Genomic DNA, 26,578 nt, shown 5'->3' on the forward strand with positions numbered 1-26,578 from the left:
AGTGTCGTGGAAGAATCTCCTAAAATTTAGGGAACTCCTATTTTGGACCTGAAAATGTGTTCGCGTCATTAGCTCTGGAATGACAAGGGAACATTTTATTGCTCTGCTGCCAAGTCAACTAACGCACCAGTTGAGATATTTTTAGCCAAGTTGGCCAAAGTCGAAAACTGGGCGACGTGTCACTCTGTGAGCACTTCTGCCACTCTGAGTGAGTCTACAAGAGAAAGGGGGAGCCATTTTCAGCTGCAAGCGGATTGCAACAAGTGCAAGAGCTATGGAGTGCTTCCTTTCCCTCTCCGGTGCCAGGAGTGATGCCTTGCACGCTACGCAATGCTCTCTCTCTCCCCTACGAGCAGTTATGTTATGCCCCTCAAGTGGGCTTCTCATTTGACCAATGTACACTTCTGTGGGTTCATGCGTGATTGCCGAGGCAAGAGCCTCTTGCACAGGTACTGGATTAGCTAGTGGCTAATCCCCCGCAGGTACAGGTGAATTCGGAGAGGTTTCACGTGCGAAATCTCGTCCGATTCAAAGGGCAAGTAGCCCTACAAGTGCGGGAGCTGGAGGACTTGCTACGGATGCAACCGGCACATGAAACGGAGCCCAAAACAGGGAATTACAGCCTGATGTGTATTTTTGCAGGTTTAGGGTTTCGGCCCTAAATGGTCTCTAATAACCCCAGGAGGTTCGGGAACGCGAAGGGACCGCTGTAGAGGTGATCTCGTGCATTTTCGGGGCAAAAAACAGAGAATTCAGCGTGCTGCAGATTTTCGCCAGGTTTTGCAAAGTGACCGTATGCGTTGGGAAAGACATCTATTGCGTGGGGATACTGACTGTGAAGTGACCTAGTATAGTTAAGCTGCCGAAATCGGGCCAGAACAGATGGAATTCAGCCCATATTGTGCGGGGTAGTCACAGGTTTTATTCCCTCTGTTAAAGAATAAAGAAATACCGAACGGGGCGCCAACCTTTGGGGGCTACAGATGTCACTGTCTGCTTGGGAGCATTCTAGATTGCGGGCCGTGCTTTTGTTTTGAAGTGTAATTCCAGTCTCAGTAACAGGTTCCTTTTAAGTCATTGCTTTGTGTCGTATAGTCAAGTGTTAAAGAATCGAGTGAAAACTATCGTCTACCACCCTATGGGCCAGTTTCACAGTCTTGTCCACTGACCTGGACAATAGTGCGGATTTTTGTAAGATGACGTGGACAACAATACGGAATTCCGTGAATGGTCTTGGCATGCTAACGTGAGAGCTGTATGAACCTCCGAGTTTTGCGTTGACATGCCACGTGGCAGGCTGTACAGACTTTTGCCATTTGCGCTGGCTCCTTTTAGAGATGGTTTTTGGGACCAGATGCTTTTTGGGTTTATTGCTTTTGAATTGAATGCTTTTGGGGCATCCCTTGCAAGAATAAATAGAACCCTTGGGGCCTCACTTTGTAGAGCATCTGGACACAGAGTCTCAGAACAGAGGTCCCGCGGGAGTTGTAACTTTGCTAAAGCGTTAATATAAAAATAAATACCGAAAAGGACGCCAGATTTTGAGGCCAATACCTCTGGGCACGGAAATACGACGGACCGTGTCGACTCTAATTTTAAAGTGTGATAAAGTTGTGAAGTATTTAAAGTGATTCTCTCGTGTGTCGTGCTAGATTTCCGACTTCGGGTGCCCAAGTTTGTAACAATTGCTATGAATTTACTATGGATCTCCCAAAGACTCACACTAGAAATGGTGCGATCTCGACCATTGTGGACAAATTTAGCAAGCAAGCTCACTTTATTCCAATCAAGAAAACAATCAAAGTAGACCATATGGCTAGGGTTTTTCTAGCACAGATTTTCAAGCATCATGGGATGCCCAAGTCTATTGTGAGTGATCGAGATCCTCCCATGACACGAAATTTTTGGCGTGCTTTGTTTGATAACCTTGGTACGAAGTTGAATTTTTCTTCTGCGTCCTATCCCCAAACTGTTGGACACAATGAGATTGCCAATTCTACAGTATTGAATATGTTGAAATCCTAAATGTCGAGCAGACACTCTCACTGGGAAAAGTATTTGCCCCTTGTCGAGTACGAGTGTAACAATACCGTACATTCGTCTACGAGGAAGGCACCCTTTGAGATTCTTTATGGTTAAGCATCTGCTTCCACCGATCCTTTTAACTAAGGATAAGATATTTGCAGCAGATGAGTTTGTCCGAGATATGCACACTGCTGGGCAAGTTAAGAGAGCAGTATCACGCTCTCAGGGAAAACATAAGAAAGCTCCGGACAAGCACAAAAGGAACTTGGACTTAACAACGGTCAATTGGTCTTACTCAAGTTGAAGAAGGCAAGACTAAAGAAACAAGCGACTCATAAAGGGAAAGTGGTAAAACTTTTCAATCGTTATTATAGGCCGTCTAAGATAATTGACCAAGTGAACGATGTGACATTCCGATTAGAGCTACTGCATGACTGGAAAATGTATAATGCTTTCCATGTTAGTTTACTCTAGCCATATGTGGGACCGCCTCCAAGTTAGCCTTTGGTGAGGAACCTCTTGAGGTTGACGAAACGGAAGAAATACTCCAACCGGAGCAAATTATTCATCATCAGAAGCGGCCACTAAAGTCCGAAAAGATTACACCGAAGTATTTGCTAAAGTTCAAGAATTATTCTACTTTAGACGCTCAATGGATGACCGAGGATGACCGAGCAGGAACTAGCATCTTATTCAGAGATTCTAGAAGGATATGTACAAGCACTCCAATTGAAGACAGTTGTTTAGAAGCCCGAGGGATGTTGCTAAACAAACTGTTTTCTTTTTTTTTAGAGTAATTTCTATTTACTGAAGTAAGGATATTTGAATGTGTACACTTGAACTGTAAAAGTTAGGAACTGTAGATCTACTAGGATTGATAAAAGCCATCATGAACGGACAACTCTGATGTGTCACATGATGGGTGACATTAAGCATCGCGAAGAAGTTGTATTGTTAGTTCGGTGGCAGAGACCGGGAAATGGGTATTCCCAATGCGTCACATAATGAGTGACGGAAGCATCGGATAGGAAATATTCCAGTGGTCTGGGAGGAAATCCGAATTGGATGAAGGAAAACCCGTAAGACGCAGGCACAAGAATCAAGATGGTTCTAAGAAGCTGTTCTTAAAAAGTGGAATATTTTTAAGTGCTTTACGCGAAAGTAGATGCTTTCCCGCGAGGAATCTATATCTACATTGCATCTGTGCATGGGGACGCCTAGAGTGTGTTCCTGTAAGCAATTGTTTTCAGCTCATGTGTTTTTTTAAAGTTTGAACGGGTTCACACCATTTTTAGCAAGTGACCAAGCTGCCCACTTTATAACTTGCAGCTCACTTATAAAAAAAAGCATACTAAAAAAGAGACACCCCCTTTTTCCTCCAAATTCAGCCCTATGTGCAGCAATCTCTCTCCTTTCTCTCTCTAGAACCTACCGATAGCCAACTTTCTCTCTCTACCCCTTATTTTGGACCGGCTTGCACCCCAAGGCAATTCCCCCTATTCCGGCCAACGCTCCGAAGGCTATAAAAGCAGCCAGCGCCTTCTCTTTTGGGGCATGTGGAGCCAGCGCTACAACTTGGAGGGGTCTCAGTCACCAAGGACTTCGAGTGTTTGTGATCGCTCCACGAAGGAAGATCACTTTTCGGCACTTGGAATGATAGGTACAACTTTGAATACACTCTACGAGTTGCCGCTTTTGTGTTTGTGCTTTTTGCAGGTGCTCCATCAGAAAAAGGAGCAACATGGCCTCGGCCTATGCTCGGAGATTCCAAAACCGAATCCGGAACGGTTTGCGGACTTTCACACTTAGAATGCAGACAAAACTGCAAGCTCGCCTCTCGGAATTTCCCGAGCGAGAAGGAATTGACCATCAAGTAGAGCACAAAGGTTTCTCCAGTTCTTGTGTTTGTAAAAAGATTCTCCCTTATAAAGATTCTCTTTAAGGGGGGGGACCAGCCCGTCTTCTGGTACCCAATACTGTGTCACTCTTCTCCCTCGTCTCTTTGGTTGAGAGTTTATTTATTTTCAGCTTGTTGATTATTTGTGTGCACTCTCGTTTGTGGCATCATCCCCTGCCGACAGCTCACACAGTGAAAAAATGGACAAGAAGACCAAGGAGTTCAAGAATGGAGGTCAAGCAATCAAGTTCGACACATTTTTAAGCTACCAGGACACCCATCGAGCCCTTGAATTCATACAGCAGTTTGACGTCCCCTTCTCAGGGGGTCGGTTCTTGGAGCGCTCTAAGGTACAAGGGGTAAGCAAATCCAAGAAGCATGTTTGTTTCAAGGATGACCCAAATTTTCCTTCATCTTCGAAGAGTTCCGACAGTTCGTCGTCCTCTAGTTCCAGAGAGGATGAGAAAAACTGGAAGAAGCGGAAGAAAAGCTAGAAAAGCAGATTTTTGAAAAAGTCTAGAAGGCACAGAGAGCCATCTAGCAGCTCAAAGGAGGAGACCCCATCCTCTACTAACGTGCAGAGCGCGAGAACCAACATTGTACTGAGTTCAAGCAATATAAAGAGATACCGAAAGGGGCGTCAAGGTTTGGGCCACTGCTCTCTCGGGGTGGAGCTCCGCTATTCCCCGTCTCCTCTGTCGTCTATCTCTTTCAGTTGAATTGCTATTTGAAGTGCTTAAAGTTGTTAAATTTGTTCTTTTCTGTTTGCACATGGTGCACGTCCTCGTGACAGGCATCTTACTTGAAAGGAAATGCATAGACATGATGGTCTACTCTATTGTTGCTCAGAGAAGTACCTAAGAAGTGGGTAAACTTCAAGAGGGATTTCACTTTTGCCTGGATAACGCAAGAATATGAAGAAGATGTCATCATGGCTTGGCATCATTTGAGAATGACTAAGAAAGACACGTTGAATGACTATAGCAAGAGGTTTTGGGATACCTATTTGCCAATGTCCTCGTTTTGGAGGGTCACTTTGAAGGACCAGATTGAGCAGTTTTGTCGTAGATTGCCAAAAGAGATTCAATAGTATTGTCTGCAACAGAAGTCTGACTCCATTCAGAGACTTATGGGACATGCCAAGCAAGGTTTTGGTATGCATGCCGGCTCATTGACCTATCCTACGGACAAGCCAGTGTCCACCTCAACTAGGCAAGAGTCTTCAAGGGCAGAGAGAGAACCAAAAGAACCGGATGAAAGTTCATCACAGAATTCCAAAGAAGTAAGGGAATCAGTTGAAAGTGCATCCGAGGGTTTCGACGAAGCAAGGGAGTCAGTTGACGGCTCATCCGAGAATTCCGACCATTCAAATCAAGGTGCCAATAGACAAGGGAGGCCAGATGGGTTACCAACAAGTCACATGGCACAAGAGAAGAACACAAAGGTAAGCTAGGTCCACCAAATAATTTGGTCAAGGGCACTTTTTGGTCAAGAACGCTTTTCGGCTCTCGATGCAAAGTGGATGGGGGAGGAGAACGTCACAAATTCTCTTCAGTTTTGTGTTGTACCTTGAAGCTTTTGTATTGTTAGCAATGTCAATGCCAAAAATTATCAATGAGTCAGCAGGTTGAATCTTGTGCGGTGCGGACTACACAAGAGGGGAGCCACTCCACTCCTTTGTCATAGATTGCCTAGATTGAATAGAGCCAATAGGTTGAATCTTATGCGGTGCAGACTGCGCAAGAGGGGAGCCACTCCACTCCTTTGTCATAGATTGCCTAGATAGAATAAAGTCACTAAGATTTTAGGGATACTGACAGGCCAACAATATTTTGCGGAATGACTTTATGAGCATATGTACATAGAATTAAAAATTTCCTTGATTGAACTAAAGACGTGCTCTTTCATGTGTGAATTGTTAGAGACATGTAGAGAAAGATGAAATGTCTTTAGTATATTGTCTGTATTTTGTCTGATGATTAATTTCAACTTAGTGCATCTAGACATCTGTTAGAGATCAGTGAGATCTAGATGTGATGGCTAAGTGAATAAGAACTGAATGAGATTCTAGTGCATCGAGATTTCGATCTAGATGAGATGGCTCGATACTGTTGTGAGTGCATCAAGAGTTCCAGAAGGATGAATGGATGCACAGTGATCTAGGTGCATTAAGAGTTCTCGAAGGGATGTATGGCTAGATTGAATGATTGAAACACAATGTTCAGTGTGAACCAAGTGTGTGATTTTGTGAATTGCATGCTATGTGGATGTGCTGTCTTGTAGGGATGGTCATTGGCATGGTTTGCTTGAAATGTGAAAAGAAAGGATATGAATTTGATAGTAACAAGATTTAGTAGATCAAGACATCCGTGTAAAGAACAGCACGATCTAGATGTGATTGCTAAATGGTTACAATGATCATAATTTGTATCTGAGACCCTCGAAAGAAATGTGATTGATCAATGATTGATGTCTTTCTAGAAGTGCTCAATTTGTGGAGTCCAGTGCATGGGTACATAGAGTCAGTGTCTACCGAAGATAGTTTTTGTCCTTTGGTTGTTTTGCAGGTGTAATCGAGGGCGATTACAATTCTTTCAAGAGGGGGAAATGTCACAAAGTAATGATGTGGTGTGTCCAACTGAAAAGAGAATGAACTGCCTAAGAGGACAAAAGAAACTAAACCCAAAAAATGGGCCGAGGGGCCTAAGGGGTTAGAAATTAAAACCAACTTATGGAGCACCAGCCAAGGGGCCTGGAACCTAAAATATCAAAAGCTTGACATCTGGGGCTGATTTCCATAAATTGTGTTGATTGATGACGTGACAAGCTGTACGGATTTCCGCGATTTACGCTGGTTTGTTTTGGCAGCTTTTCGCACGAGCTTTTGAGAGCAGATGCTTTTGGGAGTTAGAGCTTTTTGATAGATGCTTGTGGGGCTCTGCTTTTGGGCCCTTGGCAAGTTTATAACTGACCAGAAGGCCACTCTCAGAGAGGATCTGGACGTAGAGTCTCGGAGAGAGTTGGACCCTCCGGAGTTGTACTTTGTGAAGAGCAATAATCTCTCTCTAAGTTCAGTGGTCTTGCAATTTTTGTTTGCGTCTTGCTATTGATTTCTCGCTTATTAGAGTGTCCAAGCCTATAGCAATAACCCTCTTTGCACAAATAGTTGTATGAGTAGCAGTTAGGAAATCGGTAGTGGATTCTAAGCTACTAGACGTGCATTCGTGGCTTCATATCGTCTCGGATTGTAAGCCTACTGTGTGAGAGTGTGTGAGATACTTTTCCCATTGGATCCACCATACAGGCCATTTAGCACTAGAGAAGTCCAAAAGTCACTTATAAATCACTTAATTATTTTATGACTTTGACAAAAAAATTAAGATGATTGCCTTGCCTCCACTTAAGAAACTACATCAGGACCCTTGAGAGGTAAACATAAGTGAAGTGAGAAGTGGCAGAAGAAGAATAGCAAGAAAACTTTGATGCCATCTCTCTACTTTCTTCAGCATTTTTGGAGAGGATTTTTAGCAAAAAAGAAGGCCAGCGTATTTGGTATCTTGGAGGCAATCCGGACACATCTGTTGCAACCGAACCTCTAGCAGCAAAAGAGGTGTCAAATCCCCCTCAAAAACAGTATTTTTGCAGCCTCTTTCAGCCCACCGTTTTTGCACATTTCAGCCACACCGACCCAGATCTGCAATCAACAATGCATCCTCATTCTTGGGTGACCCCACAGCAGCAAGTTTGTCGTGGTAGAAGTCCCAGATCAGCCAGTAACCCTTGCAATTTTCCAGCAGCCAATCAGCCCTCAGATCAGCAGAAATTCAGCCCACTTTGGGATGACAGATTGTTGCAGAAGAAGCCACCAAATCAGATCAGTCTCATAGATATCTGTTTTCAGCCAAGGAAAAGTTAAAACATAGCCAGAAGAATTAATCTAGCATCAGCCCAAGAGGTGCCTACAACCGTAGGAGTGACTTGGTGTGGCATCAAGGAGTAGATTGGAGTCAAAAAGAGAGTGGACAACCGCAGCTAAGTAGCCAATCCATTGGATCTACAAGAAAGGTACCGTCATCGATGCATGAGAACCTTGGCACGTATCTTGTACACATCGTTTGAGCAATTCATAAGCAAATACCACTCTCGTGACAAAGTGGGAGGCCCTTGAGAGGGTTGCGTGAGACCCCATTATGGTGTCATCTTCTTCTCTCCCAAATATGACCTCTCTCTCTCTCTCTCTCTCTCTCTCTCTCTCTCTCTCTCTCTCTCTCTCTCTCTCTCTCTCTGTCAAAGAACTTTGTCTAAGCAAGCAACAAAGAACTAGGTAGTAGCACAACCAGGCAAGAAAGAGGTATTTGGATTAGTGCGATTTCTGATCTATATATGAGATGTACATAGATTGTTTACCGTCATGTGATGTTATGGTTGCAATTTCCTTCAAAATAATCGATAGTGTAATAGACTTGGACACTCCAAGCCAAAGAACTACAACAACACACGTGAGAAACCTGCAAACAATTTAATTGAACTTGAATAAGGGGGGGGGGGGAGAGTCGACAGAAGCGGCGAAATTCCGCTTTCAAATGTATTGGCCCCAAAGACTGGCTGCCCTTCTAGTATTTCTTTATTATTGCTTCACAAAGGTACAATGTCCCGAGGGTCCCCTCTCTTTCTACAATTGCTCCCAAGCAGGTCTGCCAAAGAGTGAGGCCTACGTACACTAATAAAGCCTTGCGCCAAAAGCTCCCCAAGTTGGGCTGTACGAACTACTACGTGGCTGCCCGTAAGTCACAGCACAATTTACGAAAATCCAATGCAAGCTTTCGATCCACGCAAGTTAGAGTTTTGGTTTATTTTTAAAGTTAGGCCCCCCCGCACCTATTATCTGCGAGTTGATGGGGTTAGGTTTTTTAACCCTAACCCCTCTGTGTCCACTCCGCCAATCTTTTAAGTTGAAAAATGCCACGTCACAAACTTGTGGCATACCCCCCTCTTGTAAGAATTGTCATCGCTCTCGATTACGCCTACAAATCGAACATAGGACAAAAACTAGTTAAGTAGACATTGACTTAAGCACCGACGTACTAGACTACACACATCCAACACTTACAAGAAGACAGACTAAACATTCACATCACATTCACATCATTATCCCCGTCGAGATCTTAGATGAGAATCATGATCATTGCAACCATTTAGGAATCACATCTAGATTCAACATGTTGTGTCACAAACTGCTGATGTGTCAAGTTAGTGAAGAGCAGAGTCAACCTTCAGATCACGACCGAGGGGCCTAAACCCTAAGAAGAACAAGCAACAACAGAAGAAGAAGTCCTACCAACTTAGGGGACCCCGTTCGATGGGACTCAAGAGACATTAAGGAATTAAAAATAAAGCTGGACCCTCACTTGCACAGAAACTGATGACGTGGCAGTTGTATGAAAAAACTCCAATTTTGCTGACAGTGCTGACGTGGCAGTTGTATGGAATTCCGTGATTTACGCTGACAGCTTTTTGGCATTGCTTTTGGACCAGAAGCTTTTGAGTTTGAAGGCTTTTCATGTAAACTGCTTTTGGGGTCTAGGGCCTTTAAATATGAGGCCATGGGCTCATTCTCTAGCATGCTTCCTGGAGAAGGCGCAGAGTCTGGAGTATCGGCTTATAATGTGTTGATGCAATATAAAGAAATATCGAAAGGGGCACCAAGGTTCTCTCTGGGGTGGAATTTCGCCGCTCCGTGTCGCGTGTCATCTCTCTCTCTCTCTCTCTCTCTCTCTCTCTCTCTCTCTCTCTCTCTCTCTCTCTCTCTCTCTCTCTCTCTCAGTTCAGTTGTTATTGAAGTGCTAAAAGTCTGTTCAATCTGTTCTTTTCTATTGGCACATGGTGCCCGTCTTGTGACATGTTGATTCATCCGTAATTTCCGGGATAGTCAGTGCTAAATCAAGGTAAAGCTCTAGTATTTTAGAAGAATCTGTTAAGTCCTCCTCCTCCATCCACTTGGCATCAAGTGCCCGATAATCACCAAGTTTCAGCAAGTTTCAGCAGACCAGCTTCCCTTTCACTTTCCTTTCCTAGTGCTACATTTTTGTAGCACTACAAGACTTTGAGCACAAAATTGTTTTCCGTGAGGATGCTTTTAGAGCCTTGTTTGTCAAGATTCTTTAAGTGCCTATAAAATAGTGGCATTGAGGCCAATTTGGGGACACACACAACATAGAACAAGAAGCCTTTCCCACTCATAGTGTGGGCGAAAAATTGTTCCAAAGAAATAAATAAATGCCTCAAGCTGTGAGAAAAGGTTGGAGCACAACTAGAATAGGGCCATCTCTCTTCCACACGCAATGGTCTCAATCCGCGGTTGCTCAAGTGGTAAAGTTGTTTCGTTTCTTGAAGTAATTTTCTGGCATAATGGGCCAATGCAAAAATGATGGAGATTATGGTGTTGATGCTTTCCTTGTGTTTAGAGTAGCAAGTTCATTTTCTCAAGTAGTTTTCTACCTCAATGGGCCAATCAAGAACTGGTGGAGGTTATAATGTTGATATTTCATAAACACTTGTGAAACTAGTCACTGATCAGCAAGCCACAACATGTTACACAACCAAAGGGAGACATGGAACTTGGATGTGAGTGTCTGCACATGATAGGTCCACAGGAGAAATTGCAACAAAAAAGTACATTATAGCAAAGAAAGGCCATGCTGTTTTGAGCAGAACCATATAAAAATGGGCAAGTGAAAATACAGTTGCACATTAATACTAAAAGCAAACTAAGCCTATCGATGAACTGTAAAGCCCTGGAATATCAAACGATCATGAGATCTACCCACCTTTTGCATTTGTACCCCTCAGGCTCTTGATACCCACCCTCTACAGCTCTAGTAGTGTTTCTGTTTAGTTAGTGTCTTTCTTTTTATCAGACCTTGTCTCAGAGTCACCATGATGTAACTCATTGGTCTCAGAGGTCATTTTGGCCTTAGATGACGGTAATATAGCATCCATCTCTCTCTCTCTCTCTCTCTCTCTCTCTCTCTCTCTCTCAGAAAAAACAAAAAAATAATACCCGTAGCATGACGCCAGCAATACCGAACAGGATGGCCAGGAATGAGGAGTAGTCAGGTGGAAGGTCCTGAGGGTTGAGAAGAGGGGGTACATATGGCCTGGCTGCTGAGGGTAGCCGCGGATCTGAAGAAGCCATCACCCCTGCTCAGATAAGCGTCGTGGGAACAATGTTCTCGTTGGAAATAAAAAATCATTCGAAACGTATTTTGAACGATGCCGGCGACGATTAATTTACCATGAAGGGCCAAGAGCTTCATTTGTTGGCCTCCGGCAGTGCCACTGCAACGATCTACAAAAATGTGGCCTCCAATTTTGCTTGCTTGCACGGTACTTACTTTTCTGAGAAAGAGCGGACGTGTGTGATAGTTGTTGTAACAATGTTTCAATTTTTATTACAAAAGTGTGGTCCTAACTTGTGTCCTTTTGTTCACAAAAGCCAGTTTGATAAGCTCATGGAGCACTCCCAGAAGGTCGTCATTACCTAAGAGAGGAATGTTTTCATAACATTGTGTAATATTAGCAATGAAGATGCAATAGATTATCGTAGGTAGGTTGATAAAAACCTCCGATGAATTCTTAGCTATCCAAAATGTACAACAATCAATATCACTGAATCTTTTAAGGTCTGCTCTTCGTTTAGCACAAAGATTGCAAACCTCTGTCATGACTAGATTAAGGCAAGAAATAACATCTTTTGTAACACAAGTAAAAATTTTGTTCAATGCCTCTGAAATCCAACGAAACTTTTATTTGTGTTTTTTAAAAGTAGGGAACAAAATGGAAAGCTTACTTGACGTTTCTTCGTATCCCATATTGTTCAGATCCTTTAATAAAGCCAAAGCAGCATCCGCTAGTGATTCACTCGCTTTTTCAAATTCATTACCATTCAGTCTTACCTGGGAAGCTTCATATGCAAGCTTCTTTCAGATAACAGAGACAGTGTTGGCAGCCTTATCGAGGCCGACTATAAACCAATCACGAGTCAGATCATGGCAGTCTTGCATAATTTTTGGAGTGACCCAAGTTGTTTCCAAGTTGAACCATTCAATTGGCAAAAGACTAACCTTTTGAAAAAAAAGATTGTCTTAAGCTTTTCAGCAAGATTCGGCACGATCGGTTGCTCCAATTGGAGCTTTAAGGCCAAGTCAGTCAGACAATCTAGTAGTGCAGACAGTGCCATTCGAGGATTTAAAGGCTCCATAGGTATGTGATTCAGACACATCCAAGCAAACCTCAAAGAGAAGATTCCTTTATGATATTTAGGTTTGTCGTACAAACATGTGATCCCAGTTTTCCAAATTCCTTGCAGTATGAGATAAAATTCACATTTTCACCCCAAATTAGGTTCATGTCTCAAAATTCATTCGAGTACATGAAACCTTTAATAGGATCAGAATATTTCCATCCAAACACAACATTCTGAATCGCAGAGTGATTTCCATACACTAAATCAAAGCATTCAACAAAAATCAATCTAGGTGAAAAAAAATCCAAATTTCTATTAAAGAAATGACTTTGAATGAAAATTCCACTACAATCCCCTGTCTTGCTTGGTAAAAAACGCTTCCCGATCTCATTGACAACTACCTGCAAAGTCACATTTTCAAAAGATGTTTAATAGGTAACCCACGACCCCTTCCTCTTGTAAAGCTTCTAAATTTGCCTCTTCCAAAACTGGAAGCCAACGAGGAGTTAGGATTAGGATTTAAAAGTGTGTCGGGTCTTTTTTGTGAAGGGGAGCATCATCTTCAAAGTTAGGCTTTAGAAGACCCAGAATCTTTTTAATCTATTCGTAAGAACCATAAGTGGTAAGGAGCATTCCAGGTTCATTAGCCCCGAGCTCTTTGAGCATGTCTACTATAAAGGTACGGAATTGTATGAAGGCAATTTGTGCCAACACCGACTCCTTGGCTTGTCCACCTAAGTAAGAGCAGATAGAGTAAGAAAGGAGGTAGGCTTCTTTGGGAATATAGATTCCAAATTGTTGAGAGCAAACCAAATAGCATGGTCGAACCATTTCTCCTCTCTCTATTTATGTGTTAACAGATGGCCTTGTGTGTATACAAAAATAGTCTAAAAAGTGAACCATGTTGGATGATCAATGAAAAAACATATCCTTTTATAGTATGTACTTAACATAAGGGGATAACTAAGGAGGATATTCTAGAAGAGGTGGACATTGAGGAGGTTGAAAGGGTAGGTAATGATAGATTAATGGATAGTTTACTAGGTGAATCATTTATCAAATTTTTTTCCTTCTTTGTTTTGGCCATGCTCACAATTTTGAGTTGAGAGAAATTATATTAACTCAAAAATAATACAATTGCCCTCAAGCACTACATGTGCCTTTGGGGGCGGGGGGGGGGGGGGGGGGGGGGGGGGGGGGGGGGGGGTTCCCTTTCACTTGGGGAGCTTCCTTGAAGGGTTCAGTAATGACATTTTATACCTTCAAAAGGTATACACAAATCTTACAAAGGATGGCCCTAGTTTGCCAAGTGAAACGGCTATCAAAGTTTTCCAATGTTGGGAAGCCTTCAATGTTCCCTTTCACTTGGAAAGCTTCCTTGAGGGTTCCGTAACAACATCTCAAACCTTCAAAAGGTATACACAGATCTTACAAAGGAACTCAAGGTTGGAACCTTTGTACATTTTTTTGATATATTCAAGTCTGGAAACATAGCAAAAAGCATGAGTCCGAAAATTGTGAACACTCCTAAATGAATGGAAGATGATACATAATCCTTGTCATCGACATGGTAGATAAGGTTGCAATCTTGTGATTGAAGAAATGGGATACTTTGTATTTTTTAGTATTTTACTAGTAGAAGAGAGAGACTCCAAGCCCTTGGCAAAGTGAAGCTCAGTGATGCCTATGAGCTCGAGATACATGATGTTGGAGACATCAAGCTAGTCATGCATAATGGCATAGAATTCATAGTCAAGAATGTAAGACACGTTCCTAATTTAGCAAAGAGACTACTAATAATCTTGACGACTTGGGTTACATGACCACCTTTGGGAATGGTCTATGGTCAATTAGGAAGGAAAAGCTTGTGATTCTCAAGGGTCTAAATCATGGAACGCTTTACTCTATGTTTGTTTTGTGTGTAAAAGAGGATTGTACATCCATAGTTGAGTTATCGTCTACTGAGGCATAGCCGACTAGGCCATATGAGCCAAAAGGGGATGAAAACACTAGCTCGATTTGGTTACTTGACTATGTTAAATTATTTCAAATTTTCTATGTGTGAGCGTTGCATCTATGGTAAACAAACTAGGACCACCTCATTGCCATTGAATAGGAAGCATTTGCAGCCACTAGAGCTTGTCCATAGCGACGTTTGTGGTCCTATGCCAATCAAGTCTCTAAAGAGAGCTAGCTATTTTGTGACTTTCAAAGAATATTTCTTAAGAGAGGTGTGGGTTTATCCTTTGTGGCATAAGGATCAAATCGTCTACTTTCTAGAAATTATTAGAAGCGTTACAAAATCACTTTGGCAAGAAGATTAAAAGCTTGAGGATTGATAATGGTGGAGAATACGTCAACAAGGGTTTGAGAATTTTGGTAGAAAGAGAGGTATTAAGAGGTAGCTTACTACACCTTAATTAGAATGGAGTTGCAGAAAGGATGAATCGTACAATTTGAGAGTGAGTCATAGACATGCTTTCTACGAAAAATTTGACAACGTTTTTGGAAAGAGGTAGTATTGGTAGTAGTACATATCATCAATCACTCACCTAGTAGACCATTGAATTACCAGATTTTAGAGGAATTGTGGTCTTAAAAAGAACTACATTGGGATCATTTGTGTGTCTTTGGATGTGAGGGATATGCACATGTGCCCAAAGAGCTTCGAAAAAAGCTAGACACAAAGTCACACGAGCACATTTTCCTAGGCTATGGTTCATATCGAGAGATGGGATATCATCTCTAACACCCAAAATCTTGCAAAGTAATTTGCGGTTCACATGTTATCTTCGATGAATCAAAGATGCACAAGAAATCTGTCAAAGAGGTTGAGTATAGAAAAGCTACATTTGAGGAAATTCCCTCAGAATTCATGAAAACTTAGAAGAATAATGATGAATAATGATGTACCTTCCACTAGCAGCGCTCCACATGGCAAGATAGAGAGCAATAGTCAAGCTTTGAGACAATCTACTAGATCCTCACATCCACCTAAGCGGTTTTAGCTAGGGTTGGATTATGTCATGCTGATGACTGCAATGAACCATCTTGTTACGAAGAAACCATGCAAATGGATGACAAGGTCAAGTGGGAGCAAGCCATGCAATCTAAGTACTACTTAATTGTCAACAATGAGACATGGGATTTGGCTGAATTTCCAGAAGGCAAGCAAGCCTTACCTTGCAAATGGGTTTACCTTGCAAATGGGTTTACAAGAAGAAGTTTACTTATGATGATCCCAAGCTTAAGTACAAAGCTAGCTTGGTTTCTAAGGGATTCAAGTAGCAAAAGGGAGGTGATTTTGATGAAATCTTATCGCCCTTGGTCAAGATGACTACAATGTGCACAATGCTTGACCTAGTAGCCATTGAGGATATGGAACTTGTCCAAATGGATGTGAAGATAGATTTTCTTCACGGGGATCTAGAAGAGGATGTTTACATGAAGCAATCTAAAGGTTTGAACAACCTAGCAAGGAGGAGCTTGATAATGCTTGACTTGCAAGAAGCTTTAGGGTCAAGAAATCTACAAGCACACTTGAGGAATGGTTTGTAAATATTCCAAACCGATTCAGCATAGTAATCAGCATTGTTTTTACTGAATTCCATGAGACCTTTGGTTCTCACATAAAGACCTGCAATAGAACCACATTTCATAGAATCTAGAAATTTCATGTTGAACGGGGCTTTAATCAGCTCACCCTTGTCCAAACATTGCACTCCTTTAAGTATTTTTAGCCAAGAATCCTCCATTGTAGCCACTGATAGATTTGCCAAAAATACCCATGTCTCTATTGAGATGGGTGCCAGAAAACCTTTATTAGGCAGTAACCAAAGCTTATGTTCCACCCTTAAAGATTCAACCTCCACCTGTCATATAGGTAGAAAGGAAAATATTATAGACACCTTAGGTACCAATTCCAAGAGCGAAGTCTCACTAAGGGAACATAAATCTTTTTGAAACTCTTTAACGGCTTCAGCAGGTAACAACATCTCTACAAAATAGAATGTTGGTAGGAGGGAGAATTGGAACAATCAGGGCCGTGACAAAGCTCGGGTTGAGACCACGTTGCTTCTTGAGGAGATTAGCAAGTTTACCACTATCCAAAGAGAACTTAGCCAAGTTTTCGTTATGAGCTTTTGAGATAGTCAAGATATTAGCGATAATGTCGGTAACAATCGAGATACCTTCCTTGCTATTCTTAACCAAAATAGCTAAAGTTTTGGCGCATTTGTAAAAGGAAACTGTGTGAATCATGGAGGTATTAGGGTTATTAGAGGAGGCCACAATAAGAGATGATGCCTCAACATCTTGTATGCATCTTAGCACCAAAACGAATGCCCTTGAAAGCGGCTCCATTGGTAAATCCAGACCCTAATACAAGGAAACAACCTGAAAGAGGTATAGTCAGATACGTCTCAAAAATTAAAATTCTAGACAGGATAATTTATGAGAGGCCGAATCTAAGATTTTCCCTAGGCGAGGAAAGCATACTGAAAAAACCAAGAAAGGTAGCAGTGTAACAGTGCAGTACTTCGGTAGTCGCCTCATCCTTCAACCGGTCAAAAAACTATCATAAGGATCGTGTGGAGCTAGCCCCGTTTAGCTCATATTTACTCTAACTGCTCCAACAAAGCAAACCTGACCTAGCGCAATTCTAGGATCCTGGTCCTGGCCAGTTGTAAGACTGGTTCTAGGTGCAATTGAGTGTGTTTTTGTTATCTACATATATTACCCACGAACAAACATTTACATGTTCAAAGACCAAGGAACCCAGATAAAAACAAGGTTTTTTGTACAAAATACACAGATAGCAAATTTTGTACAAATGAATAATATCATGTTGGTACAAGTCACCATCCTAAAAGGTAGAAATTCCTTCCCAAACCTTGAACTTGCTGCCAATAAGTATAGTAACCAAAAAGCTGAACCAAAGAAATTAGCCCTCACTTACTCCCATAGAAACAACACAACATTCAGTTAGCATTGGCTTTGTATGCAGGAGATGCATGGGCATCCTAGTTGTTATCCATGTCACAAAGATACAACTTTTTGGTGAAAGTAAACTATCATTAAAAGACAAATTACATAAGAAATTGGTAGACATTTTAACCAGTATTAACAAAAACTCAATAGCTTATTGTTGATTAGTTACATGAAAATGGCCTAGGATCATCGCGATACGTATTCCTTTGCTAAAGGTCTTTATAATTAATCTCCTTATTCTTGCAGGCTCTTTTTAGATAGGTTCTTTTCCTACTAATTAATTGCCATATTCTTAGCCACATAGTCAGTCCTTGCTGCTTTAAGCTTTGCCGCCCTCTTGATAGGATCAACAACATTACTCATCCGTGCAGTCAGCTTATACCTTGGTACTTCCTGGTAATAATAGAAATTTAGTATAGAGCAATAGTAGTATTGTAAACCGCATCGACACAACCTGTTCTCGAAAAATTCTAAATGGTTGTGCATTTATTAATTTCTTGTGAACAACTCCAGCAAGATTATGCCGCATTCCAACAAAAGTTGAAGGAATTCATGATTCCAACAAATAAATGATATGTGCATTCATCATATATGCTAGAGTAGGATACAATCAGTGGAGAACGTTGTGTACCAGACCTGACATACGGATCCATCAAATAACGTGCTTTTACATACATATCACTCACTCAAGTTGCTAATGTACATTCTTTGATATGATCCCTCAAGTTGCTAATGTACATTCTTTGATACGGATCCCTCTCACCACTTGTAATTAATAGAGTAAGGAGACTAAGCAACCACTCTGTATCTTTTAAAATACACCAGAACAAGTCCATGTATACTGACCCATTAACTGTGCAACAATCACAAGCAAATAACGTAGTAAGAAGGCGGCATTTGGGAGTATTACTCTAGGAGGAGACTGCACAGGCATTAGCCACATTACTCTAGTTGAAAATATACTGCATTTCTAAAAAGTATCATGCATAAACTAGTCCTATAAGGTACAGTATCCAGAAAGCATCATCAGCCAAGTACTCACCAACGCCAGCTCAACTGGATCAGCCAAATCCTCACCAAAGCTAGCACAATTGGCTGAAACTCTGTAATTTTTTTTCCAAAAGGAAGTTATACTAGGAAATTAAATTATCCTACTAAATCCTGCTAAGTGTAGGTAACCAAATAGACCATATCACATCAGCCATACCTCTCCACTGATCCAAAATACCACCAGTTAGCCGAATTACATTAGGCTTTCGTAAAATTGATATCAAACAATATACCAAAGCATTGTTTGTCGTAGCCTACAACCACTCAGTGTCAGACAAATGTAGTTACAGATGAACCATGTATGCAAAAACTAGCAGGCATCTCAACCCATGGTAATCAGGGTATACAAGATCAACAAACCTTCAGCAACACATTGACGAAAAGTTCAACTTTAGTTAAGTCAAGTGAGACCTTCCACAAATCTAAGTTCATTCCCAGCCAGAGCAAACGGGAGTTATAGTTATCAGGAAATAGGTTAGCACATACCAGCCAAAGTGGGAGCCAAATACAGGCCTACAACAGCATACCAGACCAAGGCAACCACCAGTAAGGAAAATAATCAAGAAAATAGGGCCAGTCAAATAGATTAGCTATGTACATGAAGAAAAGGAATTCCTTCGCATAACCGACCTGAAAGATGAATGATATCAAATATCCCCTGGCAACCAACAAAATCCCGACAAGATACATTCGGCCAACTGAGGCTCCACCCCCCCAGGTGTTTACGAGCAACTGAGAACTCCCTATCATGAACAACCATTTTTGAAAAAGAGTAGGCACCAAACATTTCAGGCATATTCATGCCACAATCTCACAGCCACTTACATGCATAGAAAACAACCATGTCATCACTTATCATGTAAAAAGTATCAACTTCAATATTTCTACACCAGGCAAAAGAACTCCACTTGAGACGAAGCGATAGAATGAACCTCCAATGTTTTTTGCTTATCCTTCCCCTTGGCCATAGTGTATCCCACACAGAGTATAGCCACTAATAGTACACATGCAACACAACACAAACTCCAAAGTGAAAATACATAGGCCTACTAAGTGAGGGTAAAACATCACCTTTAAATAGGGTTGTTTAGGTAATCCAATGAATCATCTTCCCATCCATGCACAAGCTCTTCATTGCATCACTGACCAGCTCGCATTTTCTCCTGATCTACCAGCGTTTGCACCCCATCCATGCGCAAACTCTTCATTGCATCACTAATCAGCTTGCATTTTCTTCTGATCTGCCAGTGTTTGCATGGTTTGTTAACCACATGGAGAAGAGCTTGATGCTTCACAAAAAAGAAAAACTTACTGGCAAAAAGTTATTTCTACATTTCTTGACCCAATATATAATTGGCACGCCTTTTCTCTTGGTGGTTGTTTAATTTTTCTCAGCTTGGTTCAATTGCTAAATCGCATAGGCAAGTGGGAAATTCATATTTCCCTACCTTGTCTTAGCTAAAATACATCCTATTACATAGGCACTTGCATCAATATGGACATGAAAGATCTTGTGCCATTCCAATGCCTACAAAATGGGTGCACTAACTAGCGCCTTATTGAGTTTATTGAACAAAACACTGCACTCAAGATCCCACTCATATGACACCAATAGCTGATATAGTGGTTGGGCTATTTGAGAATACATATAAATAACTCTCCTATAGTAACCACAATGACCCATGAAGACTATTAGTACATCACCACAACAAGTGATGCAACATAGCTATCTCAGCACTAACATACAAGTGTCGTTACACAAAAAGTTGACCCGGTTGGGGCATGAAGACTATGTTAAGCACGACGCAATGACCTATTTGCACTAATTAGTGAGCTAATAGATTAATTAGCAAATTAGGACCACTATGTAGCCTACTGGAAAAATAGGGCATGTCAATGTGAAAAGAAGAATGGAATGCAATGAAACAAAAGAGAAAGAGGGTATACTAGCCACAAAGCATCTACTTGAGCTATTAGAACATCATTCCGAGCGTGCAAAACATCGTAACTTTTCATTTCCAAGGTGCTAAAAACTAGTATGAATGGCCTCTAATAGCTTACCACTACCTCTCTAAGCCTTCTCCCATCAGAATTAATGCAAAATAATTCACCTTTATCACTTAAATAGAGGATAAAGCTTGCAAGGGAGCTATCATAGATTGCCATGGATCGTGCAATGTAAGCAATCAAACTAAAGAGAAAGGAGAGGAGACTACCAATATGCAACAAAATTCAAAACACATGCTTTAGACATGAGAAATCATGAGATTTTTGTTATAGCACGCTGCTTCTCTTAAAAATAGACCCTTTACAAAATGGATAAAATAACTTTTATACCTAGGGATTGGGAAAAATTAATGTCCTAAGCATGTGGCCCATGAAGCTAGAATTCCATCGACCCCTCTTATTCAAATGTTATCCGTAGAAAGTAGTAGCAGCAAGAAAATGAATTTTCCATCCTCATGTCAATGTCAAAGGAGGACGTGCCAGAGGAGCCCACTATTTTGGTTGTGTAGAATCTTGCATAGACTATACAAAATTGAAAGAAAAAATGGAGCTACTTCAAAGCATAAAACAGCCTCCTACCACATGTATTTGCTTGCTTGCTACGGCTACATTTCGTTGTTCACTTGCCACAACATTGTTTCTCTAATGTACAAGTCTCCAACCAGTCCATCCAAATTCAAGCAATCATAAAGCGGGTATAGAGTGCTCAGTGCTAACAACGTCACTCTCAAACAAGAGTGTACATGGAGCATTGACTATCACATCCAAACTCAACAAAAGATGTTGAACAAAGATGGAATGGCTAGGGCCAAAATGTATCGTAAAATAAAAAGGGTAACCAAGGAGGCCGCTCATCACATAAATTTAAGGTCCCATGCAAATGCATGCACTTCTATTTGAATGTTACATCTTGGTTTCATATTTATGCTTGAAAACTCTCTCTCTCTCTCTCTCTCTCTCTCTCTCTCTCACACACACACACACACACACACACACACACACACACACACATAAAAATGTATGTCTGAGTGGAAACTTCGTCCTTGTCTTCTTATGATAAGCACAAGAATGTGCTAGCCTGGCTCACACCTAAGCCTGGCCTAATTTTTTGGAGGTTTCGACTACCCTAGCCGGAATGTAAGGCCCTCATAATAACACACTGGTAAGTTTTTTCTGGTAATAACCATTGACTTAAGTTCGGTTTAACTTAAGATTACCTCGTGGCTTGGTGGAAGCTGGGTAAAGCTTTTTTGCCAATTCACTTTGAATCTATTGATTATACTTACAATTACCTATATAATACCTTTTGGCAACGTTGCTGCGAGTGGAAGAGTGGATCCAACTCTAGAAAAATCATAATTGATGACGAACGTCATGTCCTTCACATCCATGAAACGGTCTAGTAAATCTGCTAATTTTGAATATTTCTCATTCTCATAAACAACTTCTATAATTTGTAGAATTGAAAGATTGGCTTTCGAGTCTTGTGACAACTTTGTAAGGATTCTGTAGAAATTGTATGGCTAAACCTTCAACTTCTTTGAGCCAATGCAATTTTGTCTTCCAGGTTGAATCTGGGAGATAATTTTTCTTTTACTTGAGGTTCAAAATCCATGTCTAGCATTTGATCCACCTCATCAAGGACAAGTTATGTAACCCTGTGAAGGTTGGTTTGTCTACCACTTGTGTGTTCTCTTCTTCGTTGGTGACTCCTTTGTTCTTGCATCGAGGTGATCAAAGTTGCATTTTCCACTGTTATCTTTTGTGCACTGTGTAAATCATTATACTACTTCTACTTGATACATGACTTGATTAAAGCCCGACAAACCCCAGTTAATTCCCCAAGTTAGTAACTTGCATCAAAAGGGCTTCATCTGACATCATTCATGATAGATGCCCATTTATGAGCTATCATTGTTCATTTGTCCCCAAAAATCATATACATAATGTACAGGGTATGTAGATGGCTATCATGGCTTCAAATTTTAAAAAATTGTAGCTTTGGCTAGGGGTTAGATTTTTTAAAATTTATTTTTTTAATCGTAGCTTGTAGCCTCTATTCATAGCCTCCAGACAAAGTTTGGCTTGATTTGGACTTGTTTTTTGCTTTCTAAGGTCACTTTTTGGATTTCAGTCTTGGAAATGACTGATGGGCATCTCTGGCACCTTATGTTCTTATCAGTACTATTAGTCCCTTTTGTTTGTTAGGATTCATTAAGTCACACTCAAGATAGAAGATTTATAGTATAAAGATCTACTTCTTGTATACGGCCTTATAGTCGCATGTAGTGTTTGGTAGGAAACTTTACTCTTGATGGGTGCTTTTGTTTAGTCGCATCACCAACTTTCTTTGTCCTTGTTGTCTGGCCCAGAGTTTTATGACCATTCTATTATAGTTGAAGCATGATCAGCGTTCTTTTCTTCCCTCTGACATTACCCATTGTGCATATGACTTTTGAGACATGCTCCATGAAGTGTCATCATTTTCTTGGACCTTCTTCTCTTTGTATTGCTTGACATCTCTTCAGTCTATTCTTCATCTGGATTATGGATTATGGGTTTTTTTATGTTTTCTCAAGAAAATCTCAACAATGACTAAATAAAACCAATATTAAACTCAACAAAAAGCAAAATCATTGAATAGAATTCTAAATGCTATGTACATTGTACACATGTCCCTAGGGGCTCATATATGGCTTTTATCCCCGTACTCCTCTTGTAATGTTACTATGAGGGCATATACTCTAAATTTTGTCAAAAAATTATCACAATCAAACGCACAAATTCAATACAATCCACAAACGCCTCCCCTCCTCTTATTTGGAGTCCTCCTTCATGACAGGGTATCACCAAGGGTATGTGTTGTGCTTGGGAAATAAAAAAATGTGCCTATGCAGGCCTTGTAATGTAGCTTTATTATGCATACACAATCAATGCATGGAAAAATTCATGTTGTGCAAGATGTGGGTATAAGCAATTTGCTTATTGGCATTTGCTGGCGAGGCTTCCTATTCTAAGCAATACGATGTTCTTTGAAGCTCATGTGTCGTTTGCCTGGTTGAAGGTTGTAGAGTTTTTTTTTTGAAGGCTTACTTATATGTTTGATGCTTCTTTGGAATCCATTTTAGCCTTGTGGTTAGTTTGTGTATTTGGCATTGTTCTGCAATAGTGGGTTCTCTTCTAGCTGTACTGTAACGAGGAATTGAAAGAATTCAAGCGGCAGTACAGTAACAATAGTTTTATTGGTTTCCTTTGGGACCCACTTCTTTGTGATTACTAGTTGTTTTGTTGATGCTGCTCGTTTGGGAACCCATACTTGTCCCTGCTTTGTTTGTGTTTGAAGAGACTTTTTTGGGATCCACCTTGTCTTTGTGTGAGTCTTCAACGGTTTTTGTTGCAACCCTTGTACGCTTGGTTGAGGATGAGATTCAGACTTTGGGAGTTGACAATTTAATCATTTTGGAATCCAAATGAACTCCTGACCTCTTTGTGCTTGAGTCAACTTCTTTGGAAACCAAATCCGATTTACAAAAGCTTGCGACTTTAGGATTTGTTTAGCCGTTCTTGCATACTTTGACTGTTTTTCTTTTGGTCTTGGATCTTGTGATTTTTCAAAAGGTATCTTCATCTTCTTGATCCATACTTGCTTTTGGCCAATCTGGCTCTTTGGTATCCAGATTTGTCAAGATTTTTGGCTTTGACTCGTTGTTCTTTGCTTTTGGCCTTCATTGTTCAACGATGACCTGAGTTTCTTGTAGGGAATGTCATAAGAATCATCATTGTCGTTGCTATCCTCTGCAAGGTTGCATTCTAGCACTTTCCGTTTGTGGTTTAGCTTGTTATGGAAAGTTGCTCTCTGTTTGCTCTTGAATTGTTGTTTCTGGAATAACTTTGGTATCCACTTGATTAGCGCATTGTTAGCTCGTTGACATGGCTGTGTTCTTCTTGGTTGAGTTTTTTCTTCATGTATATGAGCCACGTATGAGGATGCTTGTTGCAGTTGCATTTCCACCGAGGATTTTGGAATCCACTTTTGATGCACTTTATTTTTGTAGCGGTGACATTGTTTCTTGGGTCTTTGATCTGGACAATCATGAAATCGTGCATTAGTTAAAGTTTCATTCTTGTCACCTATTAGGTCGTCTGGATATCCGTTGTCGGTATCTTCTTGAAGCTTCAAGTGTTCCACAGAGTTATAGAACTCATCTTCTTCTTTGTCTTCATTTTCCTGGATCACAAAGTAAGGAACGACATCATAGCCATTTTCATCCCAAAACTTCGTTGTTGGATCGTCTTGAATAGCCCACATATCCAAAGTAGCCCAGATGTGTTCCCATTCAAGTCGCTCTAAAGCTTCCTCAGGAAAGGGTTCTGGGATGTAATATGTATCTTCAATTTCACTTTCTAGGATGCCTTCCTCTCGCTTTAAACTTCCGCATTGTGAAGCTCCACACATCCACAATACTTTAGGCTTACCCAACCATGCTGGAAGTTTTGATCCTGCTACAATAGCGGAATCAAACTCCTCCATAGGTGTTCTCGTCACATCTCTGTAACTATGGTCCTTCAAATTTATCATGGTCATGGTTTTCATATGTCTCAGGTAGATATAGTTATAACCCTAGTCTTGGACCATTTTTAGTTGTCGTATGAATGGTCTTCCTAGGATGATGTCATAGTTGTTCTTCTTGCCAAACTCAACAATAGCAAAGGTTTGCTCATATTCAATTCCACAAGAAGTAACAATTGATTTTTCTAGCGGTCGTATGGGCCTTTCCATGTGTTTGTTTGCAAGATGCAGTTTCATCCCAGTAGTCCTCATTACTAGTCTTCTCCATTTACTCCATACCTCTTTTGATGGCAACACCATCTCCACTCTCAAGGATTGCCATGGTTTTTACACCTTGGAATTCCACGGGAAGAGTGGTGTTCCCATCTTCTCCCAGAGGCAAAAGCCTAGTGTTTAGCTGAGGCATTTCAAGCTCTTTGATCCCTTCCTCGATTTGAGTCATTGGTTTTTTTACACCAAATTTCTCTAGGCATTTTCCCACAGTAGCCCACATGTTTGGTCGTATTTTGAGCAACTCGGCTACCGTTATTGTACAAGTGACTGGTGTCGACAAAATATCTATCAACCCTTTTGCATCAATGACCTTGTTGGAAGATAGTCTTTGTGATGGGACTGCAATAACATCTGACTTGGCCTTGTACTCTCCCATATAGGATGGTAATGTTCTTAGCAAAAGTGATTGACTGTCCATAGACTGTACAGATCCTTTGTCTCCTCAGTATGATTCTACTTCTAGATTCATTTGATATCCAACCTCAAACTCCGCTATTAGTGGAAGAGACACTCCTCTTCCATCACCCGTCTGGTTTACTCATCTCACCTTCTTCATTTGCCTCTTTGACTTGTTTCCACATTTCGTCGAGACCATCTATTTCTTTTTATACCTGTCAGGTATAGCTATGTGAAATCTCTCGGAAGGGTGATCCGTGGTATTCAACACTATCTTTGGCTCTAATGCGGGGTCCTTGAGCTTTGGTCTGTGCTCATGACTGGAATCTAGCTCTTTTGTTCCTTGTTTGGTGGGATTACTGGTGTAGGTGGGACAGGGATCACACCCTCCGGTTTTTCAACTTGTGGTTCTAGTAAAGCTTGGGCTGTTTGAATCATTTTCTTGCACATTTCAAACCTATTATTTTCTAGTTTCACATATGGAAATGTCATCCACCTTTGTTCTTGGGTTTGGTTGTTTTTGAGCCGTGTTTCATAGGCTTTTAGGAGGGCATCTAATGGATTATTAACCTTTTCTACCAATACCGATCCTCCTAAACTAGCACTTTTTGGCTCACTTTTCGTTGATGGTTCTTTTAGAGGTTGAGACATCTGCGTAAGAGAAGGTGCAACCATTTTCCCATGTTGTCTTATCTTCTCTTTAGCTTGGGTAAGCTCCTCAGCCAAGAATTTATGCTCTCGTTCCCTCCATGCTTTCATCCTAGCCTTTCTAGCTTTCCAACTATTCCGTTTGCTCTTGGTTTTTTGACTAAGTACATTGGTCTTTGGCTCACCCGTCTCTGGACTCGCATCAGTTTCCATTTTCTTTGTCTCTAGATTCTCCTCTGCTTCCTTTTAAGCTTGCGCACTCATAACTACTTGAACTGGTATGACGTTTTTATTTTCTAAGCTACTGGGTAGCTGAACAATTCCTGAGATATTTGTTGTGATCATTATGATACAGTTTGGATTTTTTGGACAATTGGGGATGAAGTGAATGACAGTACAGTCAAGACAATAGGCATTTACTTGCGTGATCTTCGTCTGATGACATTGTTTCACCAAGTGGTTGCCACGGCTTTTGTGA

At 40.9% G+C, this 26,578-nt stretch overlaps 1 protein-coding gene across 1 annotated transcript in view; it reads right to left on the bottom strand.

Annotated features, from left to right (window-relative positions):
- LOC147445127 (asterix-like protein) overlaps positions 1-11,343 on the bottom strand; it is a 53,059-nt gene extending 41,716 nt beyond the window's left edge. The window contains exons 1-2 of the mRNA XM_086527598.1: positions 11,217-11,343; positions 10,983-11,122 (exon numbers count right to left, since the gene is read on the bottom strand). Of these exons, the coding sequence (XP_086383724.1) occupies positions 10,983-11,122; positions 11,217-11,238 (162 nt within the window). The 5' untranslated portion in view covers positions 11,239-11,343. The remainder of the gene's footprint in view (positions 1-10,982; positions 11,123-11,216) is intronic.
- Positions 11,344-26,578: the final 15,235 nt, after the last annotated feature.

This window comes from Adiantum capillus-veneris, chromosome 13 (assembly GCF_014529385.1).
Source record: "Adiantum capillus-veneris isolate H3 chromosome 13, ASM1452938v2, whole genome shotgun sequence".
Classification (NCBI taxonomy): domain Eukaryota; kingdom Viridiplantae; phylum Streptophyta; class Polypodiopsida; order Polypodiales; family Pteridaceae; genus Adiantum; species Adiantum capillus-veneris.